Here is a 25,724-nt window from a genome sequence, read left to right on the forward strand (position 1 = left end):
AGGGCTAAATCCAGTTTAGTTGTAGGTCTTCAGAACCCAGGGCCTGGCATAGGCCTGGGTGCAGGTTTGCTGATGTGTGTGATGTTAAACCAGGGTGACATTCTAGACCCGACTGTTAAGAGGACAATTTGTGAGCCCCGATGACTGAGCATCCATTGTAGGTTCCCTGAGAGCAAGTCACCTGGACTTGGCTCCGTCCCATCGCCAGGTTTAGGGGAATGCCCCTGGCACTGTATGTCTGTGTGATATCAAGATAGTTGGCACTTGGCCAGGCGTGGTGGCTCACGCCTGTAATCCTAGCACTCTGGAAGGCCAAGTCGGGCGGATTGCTCGAGGTCAGGAGTTCAAAACCAGCCTGAGCGAGACCCCGTTTCTATCAAAAATAGAAAGATATTAATTGACCAACTAAAAATATATATAGAAAAAATTAGCTGGGCATGGTGGTGCATGCCTATAGTCCCAGCTACTCGGGAGGCTGATGCAGGAGGATTGCTTGAGCCCAGGAGATTGAGGTTGCTGTGAGCTAGGCTGACACCACGGCACTCACTCTAGCCTGGGCAACAAAGTGAGACTCTGTCTCAAAAAAAAGAAAAGATAGTTGGCACCAGAAATCTGAGAAGAGAAGGGACTTGGGGAAGGGACAAGAGTCGAATGACTGTCTCAGGCAGTAGACAGGGTCTCTAGAAGTGTGCTTCAGGGCTCTGCCTTCAGCCCTCTGCTTTCTGGTCATTTTTATCAATGGCATGGCCAAGGCCACTGGCAGCATGTGGATCAGATTTGCAGGGGACAGGAGGCCGGGAGGGACAGCTAATGTGTTGGAGGAGAGAGTTGGGACTCTAAGCAGACTCTGACAGGCGGGGACCATGGGCCAATTCTGACACGATGAGACTGAACACAGACACATGTTGGGCCGTACTTGGCTCCAGCAGCTCGGAAAGCACAGACACTGGGGTTGGAGGAGGAGGCTGAACTGCTGCAGCAGCACGTGGGTAGGGGACGTTGGGACTGTGTTTGCTGCCAGCGTGGTGAGTCACTTGGGACGTGTGCTGCCAAAGGGCTGGTGGGCCTTTAGCCTGTGGCTCCAGAAGCCTGGGGCTCATTGGAGATGCCACAGACTTGCCTGGACGTTGAGACCTGCTGGGAAAGGGTCAGAGAGGGGTGTGTCCCATAGAGGGCAGCGGGAGTAGGTGGCAGGTGACAGACACACAGGCCTGGGGGGCGCTGCTGAGGGGGAGGTGCCGGGAGCCTGGAGCAGAGCAGACCTGAGACGCTGGGACAGGCAGGGGCCTCCCAGCTCAGCACCAGAAATAACTTCCTAGCTGCGCTGCCCTGCCTTGGAAGGAGGCACTGTGAGAGATGGTGACCCCCCAGCCACTGAAGGTGCAGGCAACTTGCTAAAGTCACGCAGTGAGTAAGCAGGCCTGGACCCTGGCCATGACGTCCTGGCACCGGGAGGACCTGAGACACAGCAAGGAGTCCCGCGCCTGGCAGCCAAGTCCTCGAGCTCTGGCCTCAGCTGACCCAGCCCCAGAGGCTCTCCCACGCTGGGCCCTGGGAGGCAGCTGCTGGGGGCCACCTAGCAGGCTGCAGGAGGGAGGCAGCTAGGTGTCCTTGGGTGAGACGGGTCCCCTCAGCCTATCAAAGCATCATGGCTTCTTTCCCCTGAGCGGACGACAGGCCCAGCAGCTGACAGCAAACCTCACATGAGCTCCGGGTTGTGCTTCCCGATGCCACAGCCCCACCCTCAAGCCGGCTCCTCCTGTGAGGATGCCCTGACTCCCTCTTAGCTACAGACAGGGCCACCTGGCCCCAGCACCCCCTCCCAGGGGCAGAAATTCCTCTGTCACCTCTGCTGACACCTCAGAGTACAGAGAACTCCCACCTTCTGAGTCAGCCCCTCCCCTGTGGGCTGGTGCTGCGCATTAGGAAGTCCTTCCTGGCGCCAGAGTGAAATCCCCACACTGGGCCCGGGCTGCCCACTGCGGCCACACGGACCCGGTCTGTTTGGCCCCGCTTTGGATTCATGGGGAAGGTGGGAGAGTGCAGGGCTCGGGGCGGAATGGGGGGTGAGGGGGAGAAGGGTACAGGAAGGGGCACAGAGACCGGCATGGCATCATGGGACACTATTGGTGGCACTGCCCTACTGCCCTCTGGGGTCCCTCCTTCCTAGTACCTCAGGCACCAGGGGCCTCTCCTCCAGGACCTGTGCACAGATCAAGCATGAACGGAATCAAAAGCAAAAACCGGAGAAGCCGCAGCCGCAGCCCTCAGAGAGCTCACCGTCCAACCTCTGGCCCTTCTTGACCATTTCCCGCCACAAAGGCTTTGCTCCCCAGTGGAATCAGGGTCAGGTCCAAGTCTCAACTCCACAGGAGCAGAACTCCTACCCCTTTCCCACCCATGTGGCAAAGAATGTCAGGCGTAAGGGAGCTAGAGTGTGTCTATGGCTGGCTGCCCCTCTGCTGTGCACGGCAGACTGTCGTCCCTGCCATCAGCGGTGGCTTCCCTGGCATGGCTGTCAGGTGGGTTAGACCAGTGCCCCAACCACAGCTGTCACTGAGACAGGCCGGAAGCAGGGGCTGGCGCATCCAGGGATCAGGCTGGGCTTCCTGGAGGAGGCGACTGCTGGAAGGCGCCTTGAAGGACGAGTAGGAGTTCTCTAACTGGAAGGGGCAGGAGCACACAAGTTTGTGATGGGCGGTGGAACCCGGGAGTTCTTCGGAGTCACCAGGCTGAAGGGCTGACCCCACCCGCGGCCCACAGCTGGGCCACGTTTCGCCTCTTGATGAGTAAGGCAATCAGCTGACGGGGCAGGAGGGCCAAACGCAGATCCCAGGGCTCCCATCGGAAGGTTCAGCAGAACTTGGCTGAGAATGGTCGCCCCATGACCCGGAGGGCAGGGTCCAGGAGCACAGGCTGCACTCGGCGTGGCTGCTGGCTGCCCACTGCTGCAGCCTGCCTCCCTCCCACAGCCTGGCCCGGGCAGCCGGGTGGCTGCCCCCTGCACACTGGCTCCCAAACCAGACTTTGACAGCTGCTTGGCCCAGGACCATCTCCAATAAGTCAGAACGTGGGTGTTTGGGAGTTTTCTGCCAAACTAGAGTTCCTCAGGAAGGGGGAGAAGGGAGCGCTGAGTTTCTTTGGCCAAACATGACTTCCTGATTCTAAGAAAAAGCAGTTTAAAATTCTTATAAGAAATAGAAAGGAAAATGATACATACACAATACAACACACACCACAGACCCACACACAGACCCACATGCACACTTGGATTTCTCTGCTGTGATGTGGAGCTTACAAAACGCTGCCGTGTGCGGCATCAGTAAATCACAAACACATGGATTCAGTTTGCCTTGAATGCCGCCTGGCTTAAGAAGTTGAAAGCCGAGGGGAGAGGAGGGTTTGGCAAAAAGCAAGTGGAGAATTGGAGGCTCTGGCTGCATCCAGAGGCTGGTTCGACCCACCCCTGGTTCCTGGTGTCGCTCTTGTCTGGGGATGTGTGAAAACAAGGATCCGTTGACTTCTTGAGATTAAACGCAAACCCCATCTCAGTGGGGCCATGACAAGCCACACACACAGCACCTGCTGGCACCTGCTTTGTAAACTTGCAGGTGGCATTGTGTCTGTTTCATGGCTAAGGCTAAGAGCGTAGAGAGATGCCCCACCATGTACCCAGCAGCATCCCAAGTGCCTAGTGATGGGAAAAGGGCTTTGCAAACCCTGCACCGGTCCCTGAGCAGAAGAGCAAAACAGGGTCATAAAGATGAGGGTGCAGCATGGAAATACTCACGGCATCATGTGGAGTGAAAAACAAAAAAACAAAAAATCAAGCTACAGGTTTATTTTTGTGGAAATCCCAGTAAGGTATGCTCCAAGAACTTAAAGGAACAGAAAGTTGCCAACGCTTTGGGGCTAGACTATAAATTAAAAGCAAAAGGGATCAGAGTAGTGACAAGTGGCCTTCCTGGGGGAGAATAGGAAAGGAAGGCTCCCAGGCCCTAGAGGCTGACTTTTCTAAAGAAAGGTGTAATGAGCATGGGGTCCCTCCACGATGGAAGCACAGGGAAGCAAGCCGAGAGTGGCAAACCGTGCAGGCCCCACCTGTGGGAGAGAGGCCCTGGTTCAGGTGCATCATGGTGCTGGGGCAGGCCCATCCATACTATATTCATTCCTACGCCCAGGTAATGTGAGGCAGAGTTTTCTAGATTTTGTCCGAGGCTTCTATACTCCTGGGTAGGCAGTGAAATTCCCCTTGCAGCCAATTTGATTTTGAGAAGAATATCCTTTGAGTAGCAAATGTAAGGTAAGAAGGTACACACTGCCCCGGGGACAGGAGCCTTTTGTGGGTGGATAGGAGCTCCCCTCCTTGAGAACGTGAGGTCTGCGGAGTTATGGAAAGGTATACCCATTTGCATGAGAGGCTCAGGGTCCTTGGGGAAGAAAAAAACTGAGGCCCTAACCCCTGCTCTCTGTGATTTGAAGTTGGTGTCGTGGTACATTAGAGTCCCCCAGCCAAGGTCTGTTGGCACTGAAGGCCCTTAGGGTGATCCCCCAGGAGGGAAAATGGAGTTGGGGCTCAACCCACAGGGGGCTAATCTCAGGGCATGACTGAGGCTGCTTTGAGGAACAATGACTGAGCACTTTGGTGTGACCTAGGAGCCCCGAGTGAGGCATCCCTGTGGGCTGAGCAGGGATACACACCTGTGAGCGGCAGTGCACGGATGTCTACCAGACCACACAGGCCTGTGTTCAACAGCGACACCGTGTGGAGGGAGCCAGAGCAACAGGGCTGGGGGCAGGATGCGATGTTCCAGTTCTCTATTTGGCCCCAGAAACTTCCAATGAATGAAAGAAGCCGACCTTGGCCAATGGGGGGACGGCCTCAAGAAGAAGGCCCGGGGCTTCCTGCTTGTACAGAGGAGTAGGGCCACACTCAGCATATTCAGTTTCAAGTCGGTAAATAAGGCAGAAACCAAGTGTAACTAAATTTGCCCTTGAAAATCCCTGAAGTTGCCCATAGAGTTCAGGAGGAATGGATTTATATAAGCTCATTCAAGACAGTTTTTCTTCCAGCCTTGGAGCAGGGTGTTGTGTGTTTAGGTGAACAGCAGACGAAGCAGTCAGCACACACTCAGAGGCCACGATCTACAAACACACCTCTCTTCACGCCCTGGCGTCTCCCTGGCCGCAGGAAGGAGCTCGCACGCTCAGAGGCACTAGGGCTCCGAGGCCGGCCGGGCGAGGCTGGCCTTCCTCTCCCGTGGAGCACTCGCCCGGGCACGGCCCTTAGAAGGGGCAGCTCCTGCCTCATTTAAATGATTTTCTTTCTTTTTCAGAGCACATGCCATCACATTCAGTGAAATGCACATATGATGGGACTCTATCGAAGGGCTGGAGGGGGCGGGGAGGGCAGAAATGAACTGAAAATGGCAGACCCAGAGCCACTCCGGTCATACAATTCGATAAGCAAATGATCCTGCTAGTAAACAGGTGTAACCGGTGGGCTCCCCACGTGCTGACCCCACGGGGAGAAAGGCTCTGCCAGAGGCCGTGTGCATCGGCCCTCCTTGGCAAGTGTATTTATCCCTGTGAATGAACTCATTGGCATTGGGTTTATCTGGTCGCCTCTTGCCAGCAACAGAGGATGCCGGGCCCAGGCAGGTTGAGCTTCTGAACCAGTCAGCCAAGGACCACACCCGGACCTGGGGGACTTTAGTATCACTATTAAGAATGATTAAGGTAATCCTAGCACTTTGGGAGGCCGAGGCGGGCGGATTGCTCAAGGTCAGGAGTTCGAAACCAGCCTGAGCGAGACCCCGTCTCTACCAAAAATAGAAAGAAATTAATTGACCAACTAAAAATATATATACAAAAAATTAGCCGGGCATGGTGGCACATGCCTGTAGTCCCAGCTACTCGGGAGGCTGAGGCAGTAGGATCGCTGAGCCCAGGAGTTTGAGGTTGCTGTGAGCTAGGCTGACACCACGGCACTCACTCTAGCCTGGGCAACAAGGCTAGAGACTCTGTCTCAAAAAAAAAAAAAAAAAAAGAATGATTAAGGACAAACATTTAGAGAAAAAAAATAATAGTGACAGAACTAGGGGCATGAAATGAGAGGATGATTTCTGTTATCCAAAATGTTTGTAATTTGCTTATCTAACTTTTTAAAGTACAAAAACATCTTTAAAAGACAGCTCCTAACTCTCCTCTACGGTCAGTTCAAATGTTGTTCGTGAGACTTTCTCTGAACTCTGCTTCAACTTCCCTCTTGTTGCTCTTTAGTCACTTGATAAGCATTTATTAGGCACCTGCTGTGTACCAGACCCTGTACTGGGCAGATGACAGAGATAAAGTTGTATTCTTCAGTCCTCCTTTTATCGGAAGGGAGCTGTGCTTGTTTAAGAAAAATTTCTTGATGAGCCACTTGGACCAGAAGCCAAGCAGCAGCACCCCAAGCCCACCCACTCCAGGGACACAGCATGAGTGGGGTGACCTCTGAAAGACAAAGGGCAGGATTTCTGGCTGGTCTGGGCAGAGGTAGAGAGGAGGAGGTGGACATGCCCTAAGGGGGTGGTCCCCTACCCCCAGGCCCTGGAACTGGCCACACAGCAGGAGCTGAGGAGGTGATGCTAGTGCTGGGGAGTGGCTGAAATACAGATTATCACTAGCAGAGAGGGTTGACTGCACAATACATGTAATGCATTTGAATCAACCCAAAACACTGGTCCATGGAAAAATTGTCTTCCATGGTGCCAAATTGGTCCTTGGTGCCAAAGAGGTTGCCAATGAGCCATGTCCTGGATTGTCCTGTGACTTTTTTTTTTTTTTCCTTTTAAAATCTAGAGACAGGGTCTTGCTCTTGCTCAGACTGGTCTCGAACTCCTGAGCTCAAGCGATCCTCCCACCTTGACCTCCCAGAGTGCCAGAATTACAGGTGTGAGCCACCGCGCCCGGCCCCTGCAACTTGTTCTAACAGAACATGATGAAGGTGATTGGATGGCACTCCTGGGACCATGTGACATAATCACCTTGAAGAGGTACAGTGCTATGTTATGAACCACCCTGTGGATACAGCCAGGAGGCCAGGGGCCTCCAGGACCCAGGGGTGGTCTCTGGCTGAGAGCCATTAAGACGATGGGCCCTCAGACAAACAGCCACGGGGAAATCACATCTGCCCACAACCTGAATGAGCTGCAAAGTGGATTCTTCCCTGGTTGAGCCTCCAGATGAGAATGAAGCCCAGCTGACACCTTGACTGCAACCTTGTGAGATGCCGAGCAGAGGAGCCAGCAGAGCCCTGCCCTAGAATTCACGGGAAACAAGGAGGCTTTGATGGTCGCAGCACGGGAACTGGCTCTGGGCACCAGGCCCGTGCATCGTGTGAGATGGGTGGGACCTGGTCATGGCCCTGCAGAGGCTACTATGGACACAGGTGTGCACATGCCGCAGGTGGAGGTGGGGTGCTGCATGCAGTCTGTACTGGTGTTGAGGGACGCCCCGTCACCTCAGCCAAGGGAGCCTTCCCAGGGGACCAGCTGAGTAAGCTTTGGTGCTATTTAAAACCATGAGGAAGGAAAAAGTCATCCAAAAAAAAGCTCCAGCTGCCTGCTGGAGCAGAAACAGAGGCAGAAGATTTCATGAAACATCTGGGCCTTGGAGAAGCCTGGTGACATTTTAATAAGTTAGAAAAACAAAGATATGACATTCATAATATACCAGGAGATACGCTGCTACATTATCTTATTTAATTCTCATGATAACTTTGTAAGGGGGGTGTTCTTCCCATTTTACAGATAAGGACACCGAGGCTCAGGCGCTAGAAGACTTGGTTAGCATCTTAGTTTGCACATCAAGCCCCTGTTCCTGCCCTGCCCCCTTTGCAGATCAGCAGAGAAGCCTGCCAGTCCTGCCGGCTCGCCTCCTTCCTTGTGACTAAGCCACCACCGGCCAAGGGTAGGCTGCACTCTGCTGGACTGTGGCACACCCGTCTGCAGAGGGATCAGGCTAGGGCTTAGAGTAGATTCTAGAAAAAAGAAGCCACAGAGGTGGAAGATGCTGGAATGTGGGAAGAGTGACTGAGCGGGTCTTCAACCCTGCTAGTCCCACCTGCCTCCCACTGGGCCTCCTTCCCTGGAGCTCAGGTCTGCGTGACTGTCTCCCTTCCAGGTGGCGAGCCCTCCCACCTCGCGTCCACCCTCACTGTCATGTCCACACCCCTTTATATCTCATCATCTCTCTTTGAGATTTCCAGGCTCTGCATTAATCTGTTACCTGGATGAGGTCAGAATGAAAGACAAGTGAGCGAAGAACCTGATCCCCTCCCAGTGTCTCACATGGAAGCAGCAACGCACACGGCCCTTCCCTCGCAGGGGTCCTGTCGACCCCGGCCCTACCGCTCAGCAGGGGCACTACTTGTTTGGTGAGGTGAGTGGTCATTCCAGACGGGGAGGCTAGTTTGTTTGCCCAGATGGATGTGCCTGTGCCCCATCTCATCTGCCAGCTGCGATTGCGAATGCCTTGAACTTGCGACACTTGGCGTGTGCAGGGTTACACACGGTGCCAGGGCGCAGATAGGCCGTCACTGGTTGCCAACAAATGGGGAGCTGGGAGGACTTTGCAGACAGAAACGTGAGCGAGGTCCTGAACACAGGGCGAGACTTAACGCTAAATTGAGAGGAGGAGAAGTGGCATTTGTGGCAGGGGATCAGTGTGAAGTGTGGAGACAGGTGTGGCACACCTGTGGCATGTCTCAGGACTGGTGGGGTGACCAGCCTGGTTCCAGGGACTTGGCATGGGGAAGGGCAGCTGGCTGTCCTGGAGCGGAGGTGGCAGCAGATCGTCACGGTGCCAAGCTCTGGGGCCCGGACTCGCGCGTCATGAGAACAGGAAGCAAATGAACCTGCCTCCCCCCCACTGCCCTGCAGCAATGATGCCACAGAAAACCTGCCTCCTGCTCACAGCTCAGAGCCCCTGTCTGAGCGCAAGACAGTCAGGGGTTTTTAAATAGTCAGAACATCTGTGGAGCTTTTAATTTCTTTTTTTTTTTTTTTCTTTTTGGTAGAAATGGGGTCTCACTCTTGCTCAGGCAGGTCTTGAACTTCTGAGCACAAGTGATTGTCCTGCCTTGGCCTCCCAGAGTGCTAGGATCATAGGCATGAGCCACCACGCCCGGCCACCTGGAGTTAAATCAGATCCCTGCTTGGTCTCCTTGGCGGTTCTGGTTCAGGAGCCCAGGGTGGGCCTGATATCCGAATTTCTCCAAGCAGTTCAGGTGGTTTTTCTCTGCCCTCGGGGACAACCTCACACCAGAGTGGTTTCTTCTTGAGGGTAGGGATGCCCAGCAGGGAACAGTGTGGATGGCTGGACGGACTATAGACCAGTTTGGGCTAAAGGAAAGAGAGTTCAGGGATTTGGGGTTTAGGGCTCAGAAAGGCATCATCTTCTCCTGTGAAAGTTTTGTTCTCCCTTGGTAGGAAAATTGGAAAGCACTTCCATTTTTCAGTGACACGGTTGCTCTGCATCAGCCCAAACTGTATAATAAACATGACATGTGGGAACACACACTGGCTTTTCTCAAGCTAATACCACTTGCCACTTCCAGCCGAGAGAGCGCACTGGAGTCTAGTGGAGGGAGAGCAGGGCCTTGGGCCGGGACCTGAGAGCCGGCGGGCCCCTAGTCACTGGGTAAAGAAGCCCAGGTGGGGTGCCCGACCCCAATCTCACGATCATTCGTGGTGGAGGCAGGTCTAGGACACTGGCCTTGGACTTCTGAGCAGGAGTTCGGTAAAAGCCGAGTGACCTGCCCAAGGTTACACAGCCAGTAAACGGCAGGGCCTGTCTGACGCCAGGGTGCACACAAGGGCCTCCGCAAGGGGATGTTTCTGTTCTGAGTGACAGGCAGCACTCAGGAGCAGGAAGGGTGGACAAAGCCTCCCGACGAGGTCCCCTGCTTCCTCCATAAGCACAGCTATTAGTTGTTGGGGACAGTCTACTTTCTCGTCAGTCTCCTCTACAGCCTGTGAACCGTCCCTCGGGCATCTCAGTGTGTGCAGCACAGAGAACGGGCCAGGCACCCAGAAAGCATGATGCGGGACTGCTGGATTCATTAATTCACTGGGCAGGTATTAATGCGTACCCACTACGTGCCAGGCACCTGGCTGGGTGCTGACACCCAGAGTTGAATCTCAACAGAGCAGTGCTGCCAACTTTGCAGAGCTGCGGCCCAGGGAAGGTAAGAAACAAGTCAAGGAGTGGGAACATATAGAGTGACAACATATGGCAAGTGCCAGGAGAAAGGGACAGGGCACAGGAAGGACAGCCAGGGTGGTGTGAAGGGGCCAGTGGGGAGGCCTTGCTGAGGAGGTGACATGCAAGTTGAGGCCAGAAGGAAGAGGAGGAGAAGAGGATGTTCCATGTAGAAGGAACAGCATGTGTGCAGACCCTGAGGCAGGGCTTGGCTTGGTCTGCTTGGGGGACTCCAGGCCGGAGGGGCTGGAGTGAGTGACACGAGATGAGGTGGGGAGGCAGGGCCAGACCATGCAGGGCCTCCTTGCCCAGGCGGATGACGTTAGAGTTGGTTCTAAAAGTCAGGGACACCACGGAAGGTCGAGGAGCGGCATGGTCCAGTCTGCTTTTCTGGGTTGTATGGGGACAAGAACCGAGCAGGACACACCAGCGAGGTCACTGTGGAGGTCACCTGTGTGAGAAGAGAGTGACCTGGGCGGGGCGGGCATGAAGCTGTGCTCCCTTGGGGAGGCAGAGGTGGCGGACGGCTGGCGGTGGCGGGAAGGAGAGATGACCAACACCTGTGGAGGCTTTGCCTGAACACCCGCAGACTGAGCTGCCTCTTACAGACGAGCAGAAAACAGGAAAAGGCCAGTTTGCTGGGTTAAAAGTCACAAGTTGGGGACATTAAGCTTGAGTGCTTGTGAAACATCCAAGTTGAGATGTCAACTACGTAGTTGCTCAATCGGGTGTGGAGCCCGGAGGAGAGCTTGGGAGGAGGGCTGTGTCTGGGAGCACCGGGCTGGTAGGTGGCACTTAAAGCCACAAGGCTAGAGGAGAAAGGGCCTGAGACACCGAGCCCCTGGGGAGTTGAGTAGAGGAGAGAGCTGGGATGGGGGCAGGGAGCAGCAAAACGTCAGGAGAGGGTGAGGCCACAGGGAAGAGTGCTTCACAAGGGCGTGAGAGAGCTGGCTCAGCTGCCGTGGAGAGGTCACGTGGAAGAACTGCGAGTGTCCATTAGATTTAGCAATGCGGAGGGCGCTGGTGACCTTCACAGATTCACGGACTCAGCGAATGACTCAAAAGATGCATAAAGAGGAGACAATAACCAGAGCGGGTTGCGGAGTCAGGGAAGGCTTCCTGAGGGAGGTTGCATTTCAGCAGAGCCTTGAAGGCTGAGTCCTGAGAGATCTAAATGCTGTCTGCGAGAGCCTCCCTGGGGAGAGGACAGCACAGAGTACCATTATCTGGCGCCCTTGGCCTAAGGAGCGTTATCTCCACCTTGCAAGAGGGAGAGGGCAGAGGGCGGGCTCCCTCCTCAGCAGCAGGGTCACATCTCCACGACTCGGGGCTTGTCCACTTTCCTCCCCACAGAGGAGTCTTGGGAGGTGCAGGTTCCAAACCCATGGCCTCAGAGCAAAGGCTCTTAGATCCCACCTGGAGCAGCCAGCTCATCGTCCATCTGGAAAATCTGAGAAAATCTGAGGGGCAGGGCTTGCCCAAGGTCACCTAACACACCAGTGGTAGGGGCCAAGGGATTGCCAGTGATGTCCACGGAGAATGACTTGGCCTCCCGGGGAAAGTCTGGCTCTTTAGCCTGGCGTTCAAGGCCTTTCGTGATTGAGTAGGAGCCCACTCTGCAAATTCCCCTCCTGCTATCCTTCCCTCACCTTCCTGAGACCCAGCCTCCTGAACCTTTAGCATACACAACCTACAGTCTTCATGACAACCCTTTGAAGTAGGTGCTATTATTCCCATTTTACAGGTGAGGAAACTGAGGCTTAGAGAGGCTTCGTAACTTGTCCAAGGCCACCCAGCCCGTGCAGTACACAGCGGAGCCTGGACATCTCCAGAGTTCATTGTCCTTCCCTGCCTTGTCCCCATACATGAGCCCCCTCCTCTGGGATACGATCCCCAAACTCCCTGGCCGTGAGCTATCCTGGGCTCAGGTCATGTGCTATGACTCCAAATCACTTGCTCAGTCCACTGAAACGTCCACCGGATGAGACTAAAATGACTAGTGCCACTGAATGACCCAGAATCCAGCAGCCCATGACACTGTCCATAGAGGCTCCACAGCCCCGCCACTCCTGGGGCCTGCAGTTGCTGCCCGGCCCCCGTGGCAGGAGCAGGGCATAGACAGAATCTGCCCTCCCCTCTCCCCGCCCCAGCCCAGCGAGCCAAACACCCTGCCCCTCACCTGGAGACCACCAGCGGTAGGATGAGCATCTTCAGCATCCTCATCAGGAGCTCTCCAGGGAACTGGAAGTAGCTAATTTCCTGAAAGCACAGCAAGAGCTGGGTTCCAGCAGGTGACGCAGACTTCCCAGTTGCTTAAGTCCTTACCACCTTCAAAGCACTCCCTCGCCTGAGCTCTCCCGTCGAGCCCATGGCAACTGAGTCCATGCAGAAAGAACCAGCTTTGGGACCAGACAGACCTGGGATCCGACCCTGGCAACCCCCACCCTGCCAAAACCAGCTGTGCGGCCCGAAGCATCTCCTGTGACCGCTCTGAGTTTTGAGTTTTTCTCATCTGTAACACGACGGTGATAACTACCGTAGTCCCCCCTTATTCTCAGGGGACGCATTCCAAGACCCCCAGTGGATGCTTGAAACTGCAGATAGTCTGTTTTTTTCCTATAAATACATATTTATTGATAAAGTTTAATTTATAAATCAGGCTATGTAAGAGATTAACAATAATAACTAATACTAAAATAGAACAATTAGAACAACATACTGTAATAAAAGTTATGTGAATGTGGTCTCTCTCTCAAAATATCTTAGTGTACTTTGCTCACCCATTTTTGGACCAACTTTGACCACAGGTGACTGAAACCATGGAACGTGAAACTGTGGATAATGGGGGGACCCCCACAGGGTCACTGAGTGAGAACTCGCTGGATGAGCTTGAATGAGAGCAGGCACACAAGCACTTAGCGTAGCGCCTGTCTGGGAGGAGATGCTCAGTGATCCCAGTAAATGCCAGTGTTCCCTGCGTCTGCACCGTTCACCTGCCTACCTGTGGGATAAAATCTGTCTCAGATGGTAAGTGGCAGGAGGGCAGGGCTGCGTGTTGTCTGCACTGTGGACATTCATGCAACCCACACTGTGCTAGGCAGCCTTCTGGTACCCTCAGATGAATGAGCATGGTTCCTGCCCCAGAAGCTCCCAGCCTGGTTAATGAAGAGGCTGGTGCATTAGCAGCCCACGGCCTTGTTGTGCCTCAGTTTCTCCATCTGCTTGGGTCCATTCTATGGCGCTTCTCCCCTAAATGCCGAAAGAGGGAGGACTGCATTGGATGGGGGGGCGGGGTACACCACTCAGTATCAAGAGCCCCTATCGGGCTGAATTCTATGGCAGCCCCTTTGCGGGTGCTGGCTACATCCCATCCATGGGTCTTGGGGTGCCACATCCTCGCCCAGTCAGCTGTTACCGGAAGAACAGGGCCGTGTGGCCGGCACCTGTCTACTGAAGCCCAAGGGACCCATGAGCCTGGCTAAATTGGCTTTTCAGATAACAAATAATTCATTTTTTACTTATACTCAAAAAATGATTTGTTGTTTATCTGAATGTCCAGTTTAACTGAGGGTGCTGTGTTTAAATTTCTAAATTTAATTTAGTTTTGCTATTTCTGGCAACCCCAGCTTAGGGCCACTTTCTTCAGAGGGGGAGGCAGATAAATGGACTTTCAAACACCAGCCACATTACATTTTTGTTCTCGCAACTTTTTTTTTTTGTTAACCAAAGCCAAACATACTTGGCTAATGATCTGATGGTTTGAAGAGCCCCAAGCTGCAGAATGTTGGCACTGTGACAGGGTCACAGAGATCCTCTAGTCCAGGCCACTCATTTCATAGAGGATGAAGGTGAACCAGGAGAGAGGTGGCTCGCCCACCGAATGTCAGCCACAGCACTACCTAGTAGTTCCCTTCTGCTATCGTTTCCAACCAGAAAATCTTCTTTTTAAAGAAATATACCCACCATGACCATATTTTTAATTAACTTTAATCCATGTATATATTCTTTAAGTTAAAAAGTGCTCAATGATAAAAATGTAGCTCCTTCCTCAGCTCTGTCTATTCCTACCCCCCAATTTTTCTCTCCTCCATTTTCTCCGTCAGCTTTCTCTACAGCTGTTACTAGATAGTTGGATGTTGGACATTCCAATTTTCTTATATTTTCTTTTTCCATTTTCATCTCTTTTTGTTTTACTTTCTGGGAGATTTCCACAACCTTATCCCAGCTATCGACATTTTAATCTTGGCTCTTATATTTTTAATTTCCCAAAACTCTTTCAAGTCCTTGAGCTATTTCCCCTAGTGTTGATATTTCTAAATAATATGGTTACAATACTATTGATATTTCTTTTATTTTCCTTAATTATAATTCCATAACTGACTATATAATTCTATTTCTTGATTTATCATTTGGACATTTATTAAATTTCCTGCCATGATTGATGAGGACTTAGTTCCAACCTCCTTTTTCTTCTCCCATTTCACCATTATATTTACATCAAATTTGGGGCAAACCAATAGTCAAAGCTTTCAATATTTGTATCACCAAATATTGTTCATTATTGAGCCAAGTCATGTGCTGCAACCATGCCTCCTAGCTTATACAACCTTCATTTTCCCTCGGAAGTTAATTGACTGATTTTTATTTATCTTATTTTCTGAGAATTGCCCATTAATATCTTCCAAACATTTTAACATGTCTATTAAAATGCCCGTAAGAACCCTATCTCTCGCCATATGCAAAAATTAACTCAAGATGGATTGAAGACTTAAATGTAAGACCTGAAACTATAAAAAGTCTAGAAGAAAACCAAGGAAAAACTCATCTGGGCATTGGCCTAGGCAAAGAATTTATGAATAAGACCCCAAAAGCAAATATAGCAACAACAAAAACAAATAAATAGGACTTAATTAAACAACAAAGTTTCTGTACAGCAAAGGAAATAATCAACAGAGTAAATAAACAACCTACAGAATGGGAGAAAATATTCACAAACTATATATCTGACAAAGAACTAATATCCAGAATCTATGAAAAATTCAAACAAGTTAGCAAGAAAAAAATGAATAACCTCATTAAAAAGTGGACAAAAGACATGAATAGACATTTTTCAAAAGATATACAAAGGGAAAAAAAACATGAAAAAATGTTCAGCATCACTATTCATCAAGAAAATGCAAATTAAAACCACAACGAGATACTACCTTAACCCTGTCAGAATCGCCATTATTAAAAAGTCAAAAAAATAATAGATGTTAGAGCAGACGTGGTGAACAGGTAATGCTTATAGAGTGTTGATGAGAATGTAAATTAGTACAACCTCTATGAAAAGCAGTATGGACATTCCTCAAAAAACTAAAAGTAGCCCCACCATTCTGCTCCAGCAATCCCACTACTGGGTATCTACCTAAAGAGAAAGAAGTCATTTTATTAAACAGACGCCTGCACCCCAATGTTTATCATAGCACAACTCACAATTGCAATGATATGGAACCAACTTAAGTGTCCATCAACTGGTGAGTGGATAAAGAAAATGTGGTATATATATACCATGAAGTAGTACTCAGCCATAAAAAGGAATGAAATAGTGTCCTTTGCAGCAACTTGGATGGAGCTGGAGACCATCATCCTAAGTGAAGTATCTCAGGAATGGAAAAACAAACACCACATGTTCTCACTCGTAAGTGGGAGGCGAGCAGGGATATATATGGTCACAAAGTGGTGTAATGGACATTGAAAACTAAGAAGTGGGAAGAGTATGGGGGAGGGATAAAAAAAATCTACCTTTCCAGTGCAATGTACAATATTTCAGATGGGTATATTGAAAGCCCTGACTTTAGCATGTCACAATTCATCCATGTAACAAACTTGTACCCCTAATTTTTTTGAAATAAAAAAAATGCCTAACCCTAGTATTTTCTACACACTCAAGCACATCAGTTTCCTTTTAATCCACCCGGGGACCTCAGTCCAAGAGGTCTCCATCTTCCTGTCCCAGTCTGAACTGACTGCTCTCAAGCCCAGCGGCTGTCCTGGGTATCTTCACTGTCATTCCAGGACTTTATCCTGTACAAGACTCCTGTTTCCTGGATCCCTTGTCCTCCTGGTTTACTTACTGAATTTGCTGGAACATCTCTTTTGGCAGCTTCCTGAGTAAGGGTGAATAGCAGAGAAACTTAGACCTGAGTCCTTAGGTGAATGAAAATTCCTTTATCCTACCTTTCTCTCTGATGCTAGTCTGGGCATATGTAAGATTCCTAGTTGAAAATAATTTCCCCTTTAAGTTTCGAAGGAATTTCTCTGCCTTCTACCTTCCTTGCTTAAGCCATTGTTTCCTCTTCCTCAGATGACACCTATTTTATTCCCTCAGAACCATTTGAGGATTGTCTATCTCCACTTTTCTGTAATTTCATGGAGATGTGCCATAGCCTGGGGCTGGCCGGCTTTTCTTTTCTTTTTCTTTTCTTTCTCTCTCTCTCTTTTCTTTCTTTTTCTTTTTAACTTTATAGTGCCATGTTCCCTTTCACTTCTGAGAAACTTTCTTATATGCTCTGCAAAATTTTTCTCTCCTCCATTTTCTCTGTCAGCTTTCTCTACAACTGTTATTAGATAGTTGGATGTTGGACATTCCCATTTTCTTATATTTTCTTTTTCCATTTTCATCTCTCTTTTTTTATTTTCTAGGAGATTTCCACAACTTTATCCCAGCTATTAACATTTTAATCTTGGCTCTTATATTTTTGATTCCCCAAAACTCATTCTCTGATTGCTCGTTGTTTTTAGCACCCCATTCTGCTTTATGGTAACCATGTCTTCACTCATGGCTCCGAAGAGCTTCAGGAGAGATTTTAACCACTTCTGTACGGCGCTCACCGGCCGCGAAACCTCGCCCACAGCCCGCGCTCATAGTCTGCACGATAGTCTGTGCTGTGCATTGACGACGAACCTGTTTTGCTCTTGTGTGATGAGGAAAGCTTTAAAGCACTGAAAGCTTGTTTTACTTTACAGGCAGCTTTACTTGTGATGTAAATCAGAATAGGCAACATATACATATATGTTTTTATTACGTTATTTTTAAATGTTCACAATTTTATTTTGACAAATGAAAAATTAGAAAAGTCAAGTTTTGTTATTAATGCTAAAGTCGACGCTCGGCTGTGCACATTCATCTGTGGCTATCCACTATAGTCGATGCTTGTACCAAAGTGGTCAAAAGTTTTCTACTCCCTGCATTGTCTCTGCTTCCTCAGAGATCCTCTTTTCTCTTTGTTCAGTCTCTTTCATGTTAGCAGCTTTCCTAAAATTTCTGGTGACTTTGGCATTTTGCTCATATATAAGTTTGAAGCACTCAACTTCTGTGTGTATGAGTGGGGCTTGTGAGCAGAGGGCCCCTCAGGGCAAAGTGACAGGTGACGAATGGTTTTTTCACTGGGGCTAGGTGGGATGGTAGAGAAATCTCTTTTATAGCAGAATTTAGAGATCTTTTCTCTGAGGCTTCAGTGAGAGAAGTCTCTTCCTACAGGGAACTGGGCTATGCCCAAATGCAACTGACAGCAGTCTTTAAGCTGGGGAGCTCGAATTTAGAACGCGGGTGTCTGCCAATTAGTTTGAAGCATGTGCCTTCCCATTGCCCCGCCCAAGACACACAGGTGGGCCTAATATCCCAAGGCAGGCCTCCCTGGTTCCTCGGGGCAGGCAGTGGGGTGGGCAGAGATGGGTGGATGAGGAGTCCCCTGTCTACATGAAGGCCCTAACTGCTCTGGCTACAAAATTCTGACTCTACTTTCAAATCCATGCCTGGCCCCTGGCCAATGCAGCACCTTGCACTTTTACATCCAGAGCCTCTGGAGCTCTGCAAGACAAACTGACCTGGTATCAATCTCTACAGACATAAGACTTTGGTTTCCTGTGCTCTGCTAAATGAGCTCATTCCAACTACTTCTATCTTGCCTGACTTGTAGTCTCTCAATTTCTTTTCTCAACTGTCCCCTTCTATAATCTCTTTGTTCTTGGTGGTTTTTATCTTTAAAAAATTCCATTACTATGATATTAGTGGAATTCTAGGAAGGAGAAGAAAACGAATGCAATTGTGATTTGCCATGGTTTAACTGGAAATCTCAAAATGGTTCAAATTTTTAAATGAGATGCTCCAAAGAGAAAAATCCTGTGATTTTGTAAGTTCTTTTCACAAATAGAACATTCTACCATTTTCCAAATTGTTTATGATTTTTGCTTATTGCGTAAGCCTACAAAAGAAGAAGGGTTTAGTTTCTGAGTCACAGGCAAAGAGATCAAACAGAGAAATACTGGATTTCAAAGTAAGATGCTGAGAAAGCCAATTCCTGCCAAATAATTGTTATAAGGCTCCACATCCTTCCTTCGATTTATCTGGCAGATTAATCCAGACCGGAATATGTTTGCATTTCCAAACAGATGGGGACGGCAGCTTTGGCAAAGGAGGCCCCAGATGATTTGGCTTTTAATAATAGGCATTCCAATTTGTTTTTGCAAAATAATCTTCCTGCAGGAAATATATATATATATATATTTTTTTTTGATGAGAAAAATTAAAGAGAGCAGATTGTTGTTCCATTTCTAGTTAATTACAGCAAATAATTGAGTGTTCTCTCTGTGCCCGACACTGATCTACGCTCACCCTGTGGTTCAAGAAAGCCCACGTGGTTGGTGCTCAGCGGTTTGCAGTCTGGTGGGAGAAACAGGCACCTGCGTAACCAGCTGAGGCAAGGTAGCCAGCAGGTGGGGCACAGTGGAGGAATGTGTTTGGTGTGAGTGTGGGAGGATAATATTTCAGGCACAAACAGGTCTGGGAGACTTTTTAAACGATACGGAATATGAGATGGTTCCTGATGTAGGTAGGACTTTGACAGGTGATAAAGGAGGGAGGGATGAAGTAACAATCAGTTGGCACTTACTGTATGCTGGGCACTGATGAATCCTTGGTTTATTCCCTGTGATAATTCTAGTATACATATACTGCCCTACCCCATTTTACAGATAAGGAAACTGAGGCCCAGAGAGAAGATGGGATTTTGCCCAGCCATTTACTAGCAGGGTCAAAGTCAAGGGTTTCTTTGCCTCCAGAGTTCAAGCTTCTCCCTAAATAACTCCTCGAGGCTTAACAGGGTTACTATAGTAATAGTGGGCTCAACTCCCAACAAAGTCTGGTTCCTTGAGCCCCAGTCGTAGAGAGAGAATTAAATTTCAGTGAGCTATAGGAAGAGGAATTTTTTGGAATAAGGAATCCTTCAGGAGCCCAGTGACAAGGACTCTCTCCTTGAGCAAACTTGATACAGGCTCCTCTGTGCCCTCTTTTCGATTGGGAGTTGTCTTTGGCCTGCATGGTCCAGTTGTAGCAAGAATCCTGCCGAGTGAGGATCCCCACCCTTCATCACCCTCCTTATCTGTAAGATCCCTCAGCCCACACTCAATGTCTGGTCACCCTGGCCTGCCTTCAGCAAGAAGCCCCCACCCTGGATGTCTCCTCCTGGTCATTTTCCATCCACCGACCCGCTCACTCTGCTCCTTGGCTGTCAATCCTCAGCTGCCTTTGTTGTTTTGTAGTTGAGTCCCGTCTCTCTCCTGCAGGAGGTCCTGACACCTGTGGCAACAGTCCTAAATAGAGTCTTCCTTACTGTCTTAACAAGCATCAGAATGATTTCTTTAATGCCATGTGAGTCAAAGTGCCCATCAATACAAGAGTAGATCAATAAAATGTGGTGTATGTATACCATGGAATACTACTCAGCTTTAAGAAACAATGGTGATATAGCACCTCTTGTATTTTCCTGGATACAGCTGGAACCCATTCTACTAAGTGAAGTATCCCAAGATTGGAAAAACAAGAACCACATGTACTCACCAGCAAATTAGTATTAACAGAGACACCAATACCTAAGTGGACATATAGGAATAACATTTATCGGGTGTCGGGCAGGTGGGGGAGGAGGGGATGGGTATACACAAACATAATGAGTGCGATGTGCACCATCTGGGGGATGGACACACTTGAAGCTCTGATTCAAGGGGGCTGGGGGGACATGGGCAATATACATAACCTTAACATTTGTACCCCCACAATATGCTGGAAAATAATAATAATAAAAAAAACCAATAATGCCATGTGAGTGTCTCTCCCTGCCCCACAGGAGACGGGCTGAGAGGAAAAGGGGCCCTTCCCGAGGTGAGGCAGCTCTGCCCTGGCAGTCACAGGGGCCAGAAACCTGGGGCCTGCCGTGCCTCCCCGGCCCCCAGCCCCACCTCCCCTCGGCCCCACAGCCTGAGTTTCCTCTTCTGGAAACAGGTCTCATGTCTGTCCCTTTCCTCCCGCCGCCATGTCTCCCCCACGCTGCCCCTCACTTGGCCCCTGCCTGCCCCGCCGCCACCCCACCCTCCACACAGCGCCCGAGGGAGCTCCCAGAGCTCCGATCTGACCATGTCACTCTTCTGCTCACAAGCTGCTCATAGTTGCCCCAAGTCCCTGCTATGTGGTGGGGCCTACGGGCCTGCCAGCCCTGAGCTCCAGCCCTGTGCCTCGCACCTGCTGTCTCCTCTGGGTAGACTGCCCCTCCTGGATTCCTAGTCCTACGAGCTGCCTTTAGGAGGTGTTCTCGGTGTCTTCTCTGACTATTATGAGACCCCAACCTTCCCCCGACCACCGCTCCTAGCCTTGCAGTGCTTCTGATGAGGCATCCTTGCCTTTCAGTCACCGGTCATCCTGGGTTTGTAATCATTTCCTCAGCCCAGTCCTGCAAGGTATTTATCACACTCATGTTACAGATGAGAAAACCGAGACCCAGAGGCAAAGGGACTCATGCACTGTCGTGTCACAGGGGACATGGAGTAAGAGCCTGCAGGCCCACACACCCCTCCTAGACAGGGACCCTGAGACGCCCCAGGGGCTGACCTGTGGTGAGAGGCGCCGGGTCCTCAGGAAGAAGCCGAGGAGGCAGCCCACGATGACAGACAGCACGGACAGGATGAGCAGCCCATTCCGCCTGCACACGTCCCTGCCCCGCGCCAGGACGGCGCCTGGCACCATGGTGAGCCTGGCCTGCTGGCAAGGGGCACAGCACCATTCCATGCACGTGAGGCCAGCCAGGGGCAGGGGTCTGGGCTGAGGGCTCGGCTCCTCAGCAGGCAGGTGGCTGGAGTTGCTAAGCACCAGTCCCCAGCCCCACGGCCATGGCCTGTGTGGCCGCCCAGAGGGAATCCACAATCCTATTACCAGCTGCATCATTAGGAGCTGGGAGAAGATTAGGGCCTGGGAAACTAGAGCAGGCACGTGATCTGGGAGTTTGGACCTCCAAGCCAAGCGCTCCTCTTTAACAGAGGGGTGGACCAGGTACTGGTGGAGGAGCAAGAGGAACATTTGCGCGGTCAGTTTTATTTACCCCACTCTATTCCAGAAAAAATTGAAAGTAAGGCAATAAGATACCAGTCATTGCCAACATTCATTAAGCATTTGCTGTGTACCAGGTGCCATTCTAGAAGCATTTTACTTGTTTTAGCATATTTAATCATAATACCACACCCAAGAAGTAAGCACTGTCCATATCACCATTTCACAGAGGAAGGAGATGGGAGGGGGGGTGCGGGGCTGGGAGAGCAATGGGCATGCGCTGTGTGCCAGGCCTGGTCTTGCGGTTCCACCTGTGCTAACCACAGGGACTCGGCCCAGAGACCTGAGGGTTCCCACCTTCACTATACTGAAAAGGAGACTGAGACTGCAGAAGCCAGAGTCCCTTGGCCACACTCACAGAGCTAGTGAGCAGCAGAGTGGAATTCAGGCCTAGGTGGGTTTGGTTTCCACTGCACGAACCTGTAGATGGGCTCAAAGGCGCTTGGCGGTATACTGAGGAAGGAGGATTTGAGTCCAGCGGACCTGAGCTCAAACGTGGGCTGTGCCACTCACTGTGTAATGGGATGCATACTCCTCGGGGCTGTTTTAAGCCTAACGCTGGGCACTGTAGGTTCTAAGGGCCTATTATTTTTATTAAAGACGACAGAGCCCAAGAGACCTGCATTCAAGTCCCTGCTCGGCCACTTACTAGCTGTGTGACCCCAGCCGGGACATTTCATCTCACTGTGCCTGAGTTCCCCATCCAAGGTGATGATAATCAGCAGAGATAATAACAGCATCTACTTCCTCGGGGCTGGCATGACAGTCCGCCCAGAGAGTATCTGGGAGAGCAGGGCGAGCTCTCGAGTGCTGAACAGGGGCAGGGCTGTTAGGGTCGTCATCATGCTTAGCACTGTGGAGAAAGGGTTTCTTTTTTGCTATTTCTTGTGGCCTGGCCTGCCCTTTAAAGCCAGGGAGAATTAACCCTCGTCTATTTCACCAGGAATCTGTAATCTCATTAGGGGCAGTTGGGCGGCAGCAGGGAGTGAAGTCTGCAGTGGGGGTGGGGACGTAGCAGGTGTCGGGTACACGGAGGGGCTGCCTCCTCATGACATAGGGGAGTGGGTGGGGGATGGAGAGGACAGGGCAGGGGCACAGCCCTGAAACCGTGGGCTCCCGACTGGAAGGAGACACTTGGATTCTGGTCCCAGCTTACTCGGCTCTGTGACCTTGCCTTCTCTGGGTCTCAGCGTGCTTTCTAAGGAACTTCAGTTCAACAAACCAAACTTCAAAGCCCCTGCTCTTTGCAGGAACTTAGGGGTGGGGCTGGGGTTGGATACAAGTCTCAAAGATGTTTTTCTCCGACTCTGACTCTTAAAACCAAAAGTTTCCTGCTGTACCTTCAACTCCTACAAATGCCTCCTTTTGTAACTAACCAGGTGGTTCCTTGCTGCCTAGAAGAGAAACATTCAGGGTAGATATTTGGACTTGCATTTGGTCGAGGTCCAGCCCTGGCTTTTAGCTGTGCCACAAAGTAGGTGAGTCTTGCTTCCACTCCACCTCCAAGATTGGGAGTCCCTGGATGTCCCCGACAGTCGCCACTGCCTCTTCCCCCCACACTCTGACCCTGCCACCACTTGCCTCCCAGACACCAGGCCTTGCTTTCCAGTGCTTCCACTGTCCTCAACAGGGGACTACAGGTCATTCTAGCAGGTGTTCTTACAGCACCACTTAGTGCCACCCCTCCTAGGGAGTAGGGAACACAGGAGTGACTGAGACACAGCCCCTGCCCTTGGGGAGTGTATAAGAAAATTGAGGGACTCTAAGAGAAGACCAATGCCCACTAACGTTAAATCAGCGGTCCCCAACTGTTTTGGCACCAGGGACGGTTTTCGTGGAAGACTATTTTTCCACGGACCGGGGATTGGAGGCATTGTTTTGGGATGATTCAAGTGCATTACATTTATTGTGCGCTATATTTATATTATTATTACATTGTAATATATAATGAAATAATCATTAGAATTCACCATAGGTTGGGGGCCCCTGGTGTAATTGGTTGTTAACGAGTTTACTACGGATATTTGTAAATCGAATCAAAAGGCTCCTGGGTCAGAACCCTTTACAAGCTCACCATTGCCCAAGAAGCAACTGCCTCCTACAATGTTACCAGGCAGACAAAAGTTTTTCCCATAATTAAATAAAAAAGAAGTTTGGGAAATGTTTGATGAAACAAAATGAGGCAAGTTCTTTACTTAAGATAACTCAAAGTCAGACTGCTGGAGTTAAAATCTTAATACTACCACTTATTAGCTGTGTGACTTAGGGCACATTTCTTAATTTCTCTGTAAAATGGGGATAATACAACAGCGCCCAGTTTGCAGGGTTGTGACATGGGTCAAATATGGTGACCCACGCTACGTGCCTTGAGCATACCTGGTGCCTTGCGGACTCGCAGGTAGTTGCTGTTTGTTTTGGTGCCTTTACAAGAGCAGCATGTGTGGAAGTTTCCAAGTGGAGGATACAGATCCCGTCCCTCTTTAGAACAGAGAATATTGTGGGCCTGGTGTCTGGTGAACACCTGGGATAGCTCCAGCCTCCAGGATCAGGTCTGTGCTCCCCTGTAAGGGATTCCAGGCCCTGGGGGCCTGGGGGCCTTGTGTTTTCTCTCCTCTTCTGCATTCCACCTCCTATTTGTCACCTCGTGCTTCTAAGACACCAAACACCAACAACAATGCAGGTTCCTGGAACGCCGCATCCTCTCTGAGGCTTGCACGCCTTTGCCCTTGCTATTTCCTCTGCCTAGAATGTCCTTCCCTGTCCCTGACGTCACAGATCAAATGCCCCCTCTTCCCCGAAGCCTGCCGTGACTACCCCAGATACAACACCCCTCTCCTTTTCCTCCCACTAACTTAGGCCCTTCCACAGTCACCGGCCAGGGTTAACCCCAATTCCCTTTTAAGTGGCTCCGACAAGGAAATAACAATCTATGGAATAAAATCGAGTCTCTTTCTGTTCCCATGTCATTTGAAGACACCTCAGTGGAGAACCCCCAAAGTTGGGGAGCATATGGGGGGTGGTTGGAGAGCGCCCCCAGGAGCAAGGAGCTGTCCTCCAGAGCACCTGGACCCAATGGGCACAAGGGAGCCTGAGAGACGCTTCGCAGGAGACTCGAGCCACTTGGGTTAAGATGCCACAGGCTGAGAAGGGAAACGACGTTGTCGAAAATAAGCGCCGAATCGCAACTCCCAGGTGCAGCCCGGGCACTCTGCAGAAGCGGGTTTGCAGACCGAGCTGCTTCTCACGGGGCAACTCTGCAGGGCGTGCCGGGGGAGAGAGAGGCAGGGTTGGCTTATTTGCTGATGATTAATGGGGGATGATTCGCCAGGGCTAGCGGAGGGGCCAACCCAGGCTGGGAAGGTGGGTATAGGAAGGCTTCCCAGAGGAGGTGTCATTTAGTTGGAAACCTCCGGCAGCCAGGGTAGCAGGTGCTGGCCAAGCGGGAGGTGAGGGAAGGAGGGGCCAGAGGTGCGAGAGCAGAGGCCTCTGGGAACCCGGGTCTGTCAGCTACCATATTGGACAGCACAGTTACAGAACATTTCCATGATCGCAGAAAGTTCTACTGAACTCTCTACAGTCACACTGAGCCAAATTCAAATCTCAACTCCTTCTCCTGGAAGCTGTGTGACTTTGCCGAAGTTAGCAAACTTCTCTGAGCCTCTTTTCTATATTTGTAAAAGCCCATGTTCTTTACATTGCGCCACACTTCCTCTCAGATGAATATAATAGTTGGACTAGGCTAAAGATAAAACCTCCACCAGGTTCAAATTAAGTTTCCAAATTTGTTAGGATTCTTGTTAGCAAGTAACAGAAAACTAAACCAAGCTGGCTTAGGTAAAAAGGGAATTTATAAGCAGAGCTGATGACATAATTTGTGGGGCCCAGGGCAAAACAAATGTGAGGCTCTTTGTTCAAGAAATAGGAAAAAAGTGCATCAAAGGTACTAAAATACATAGGTTTTTTTTCTTTCTTCCACAGTCTCTCACTCAACTTATTATTTTTTATGTTATTTAATGTCATTGTTAAGTAAATAAGAATAAAAATTTTAAATTATTAGGAT

At 50.3% G+C, this 25,724-nt stretch overlaps 1 protein-coding gene across 3 annotated transcripts in view; it reads right to left on the reverse strand.

Annotated features, from left to right (window-relative positions):
* The window catches only part of SLC1A7 (solute carrier family 1 member 7), a 47,557-nt gene extending 26,238 nt beyond the window's left edge, over nt 1-21,319 (reverse strand). For 2 of the 3 annotated variants that reach the window (XM_075998486.1, XM_075998493.1), the window contains exons 1-2: nt 21,170-21,304; nt 12,425-12,504 (exon numbers count right to left, since the gene is read on the reverse strand). In XM_075998486.1, the coding sequence (XP_075854601.1) occupies nt 12,425-12,504; nt 21,170-21,304 (215 nt within the window). Of the gene's footprint in view, nt 1-12,424; nt 12,505-21,169 lie in introns of all 3 variants that reach the window. The other variant, XM_012776280.2, reaches the window with a different exon arrangement.
* Nucleotides 21,320-25,724: the final 4,405 nt, after the last annotated feature.

Source organism: Microcebus murinus, chromosome 2 (assembly GCF_040939455.1).
Source record: "Microcebus murinus isolate Inina chromosome 2, M.murinus_Inina_mat1.0, whole genome shotgun sequence".
Classification (NCBI taxonomy): Eukaryota; Metazoa; Chordata; class Mammalia; order Primates; family Cheirogaleidae; genus Microcebus; species Microcebus murinus.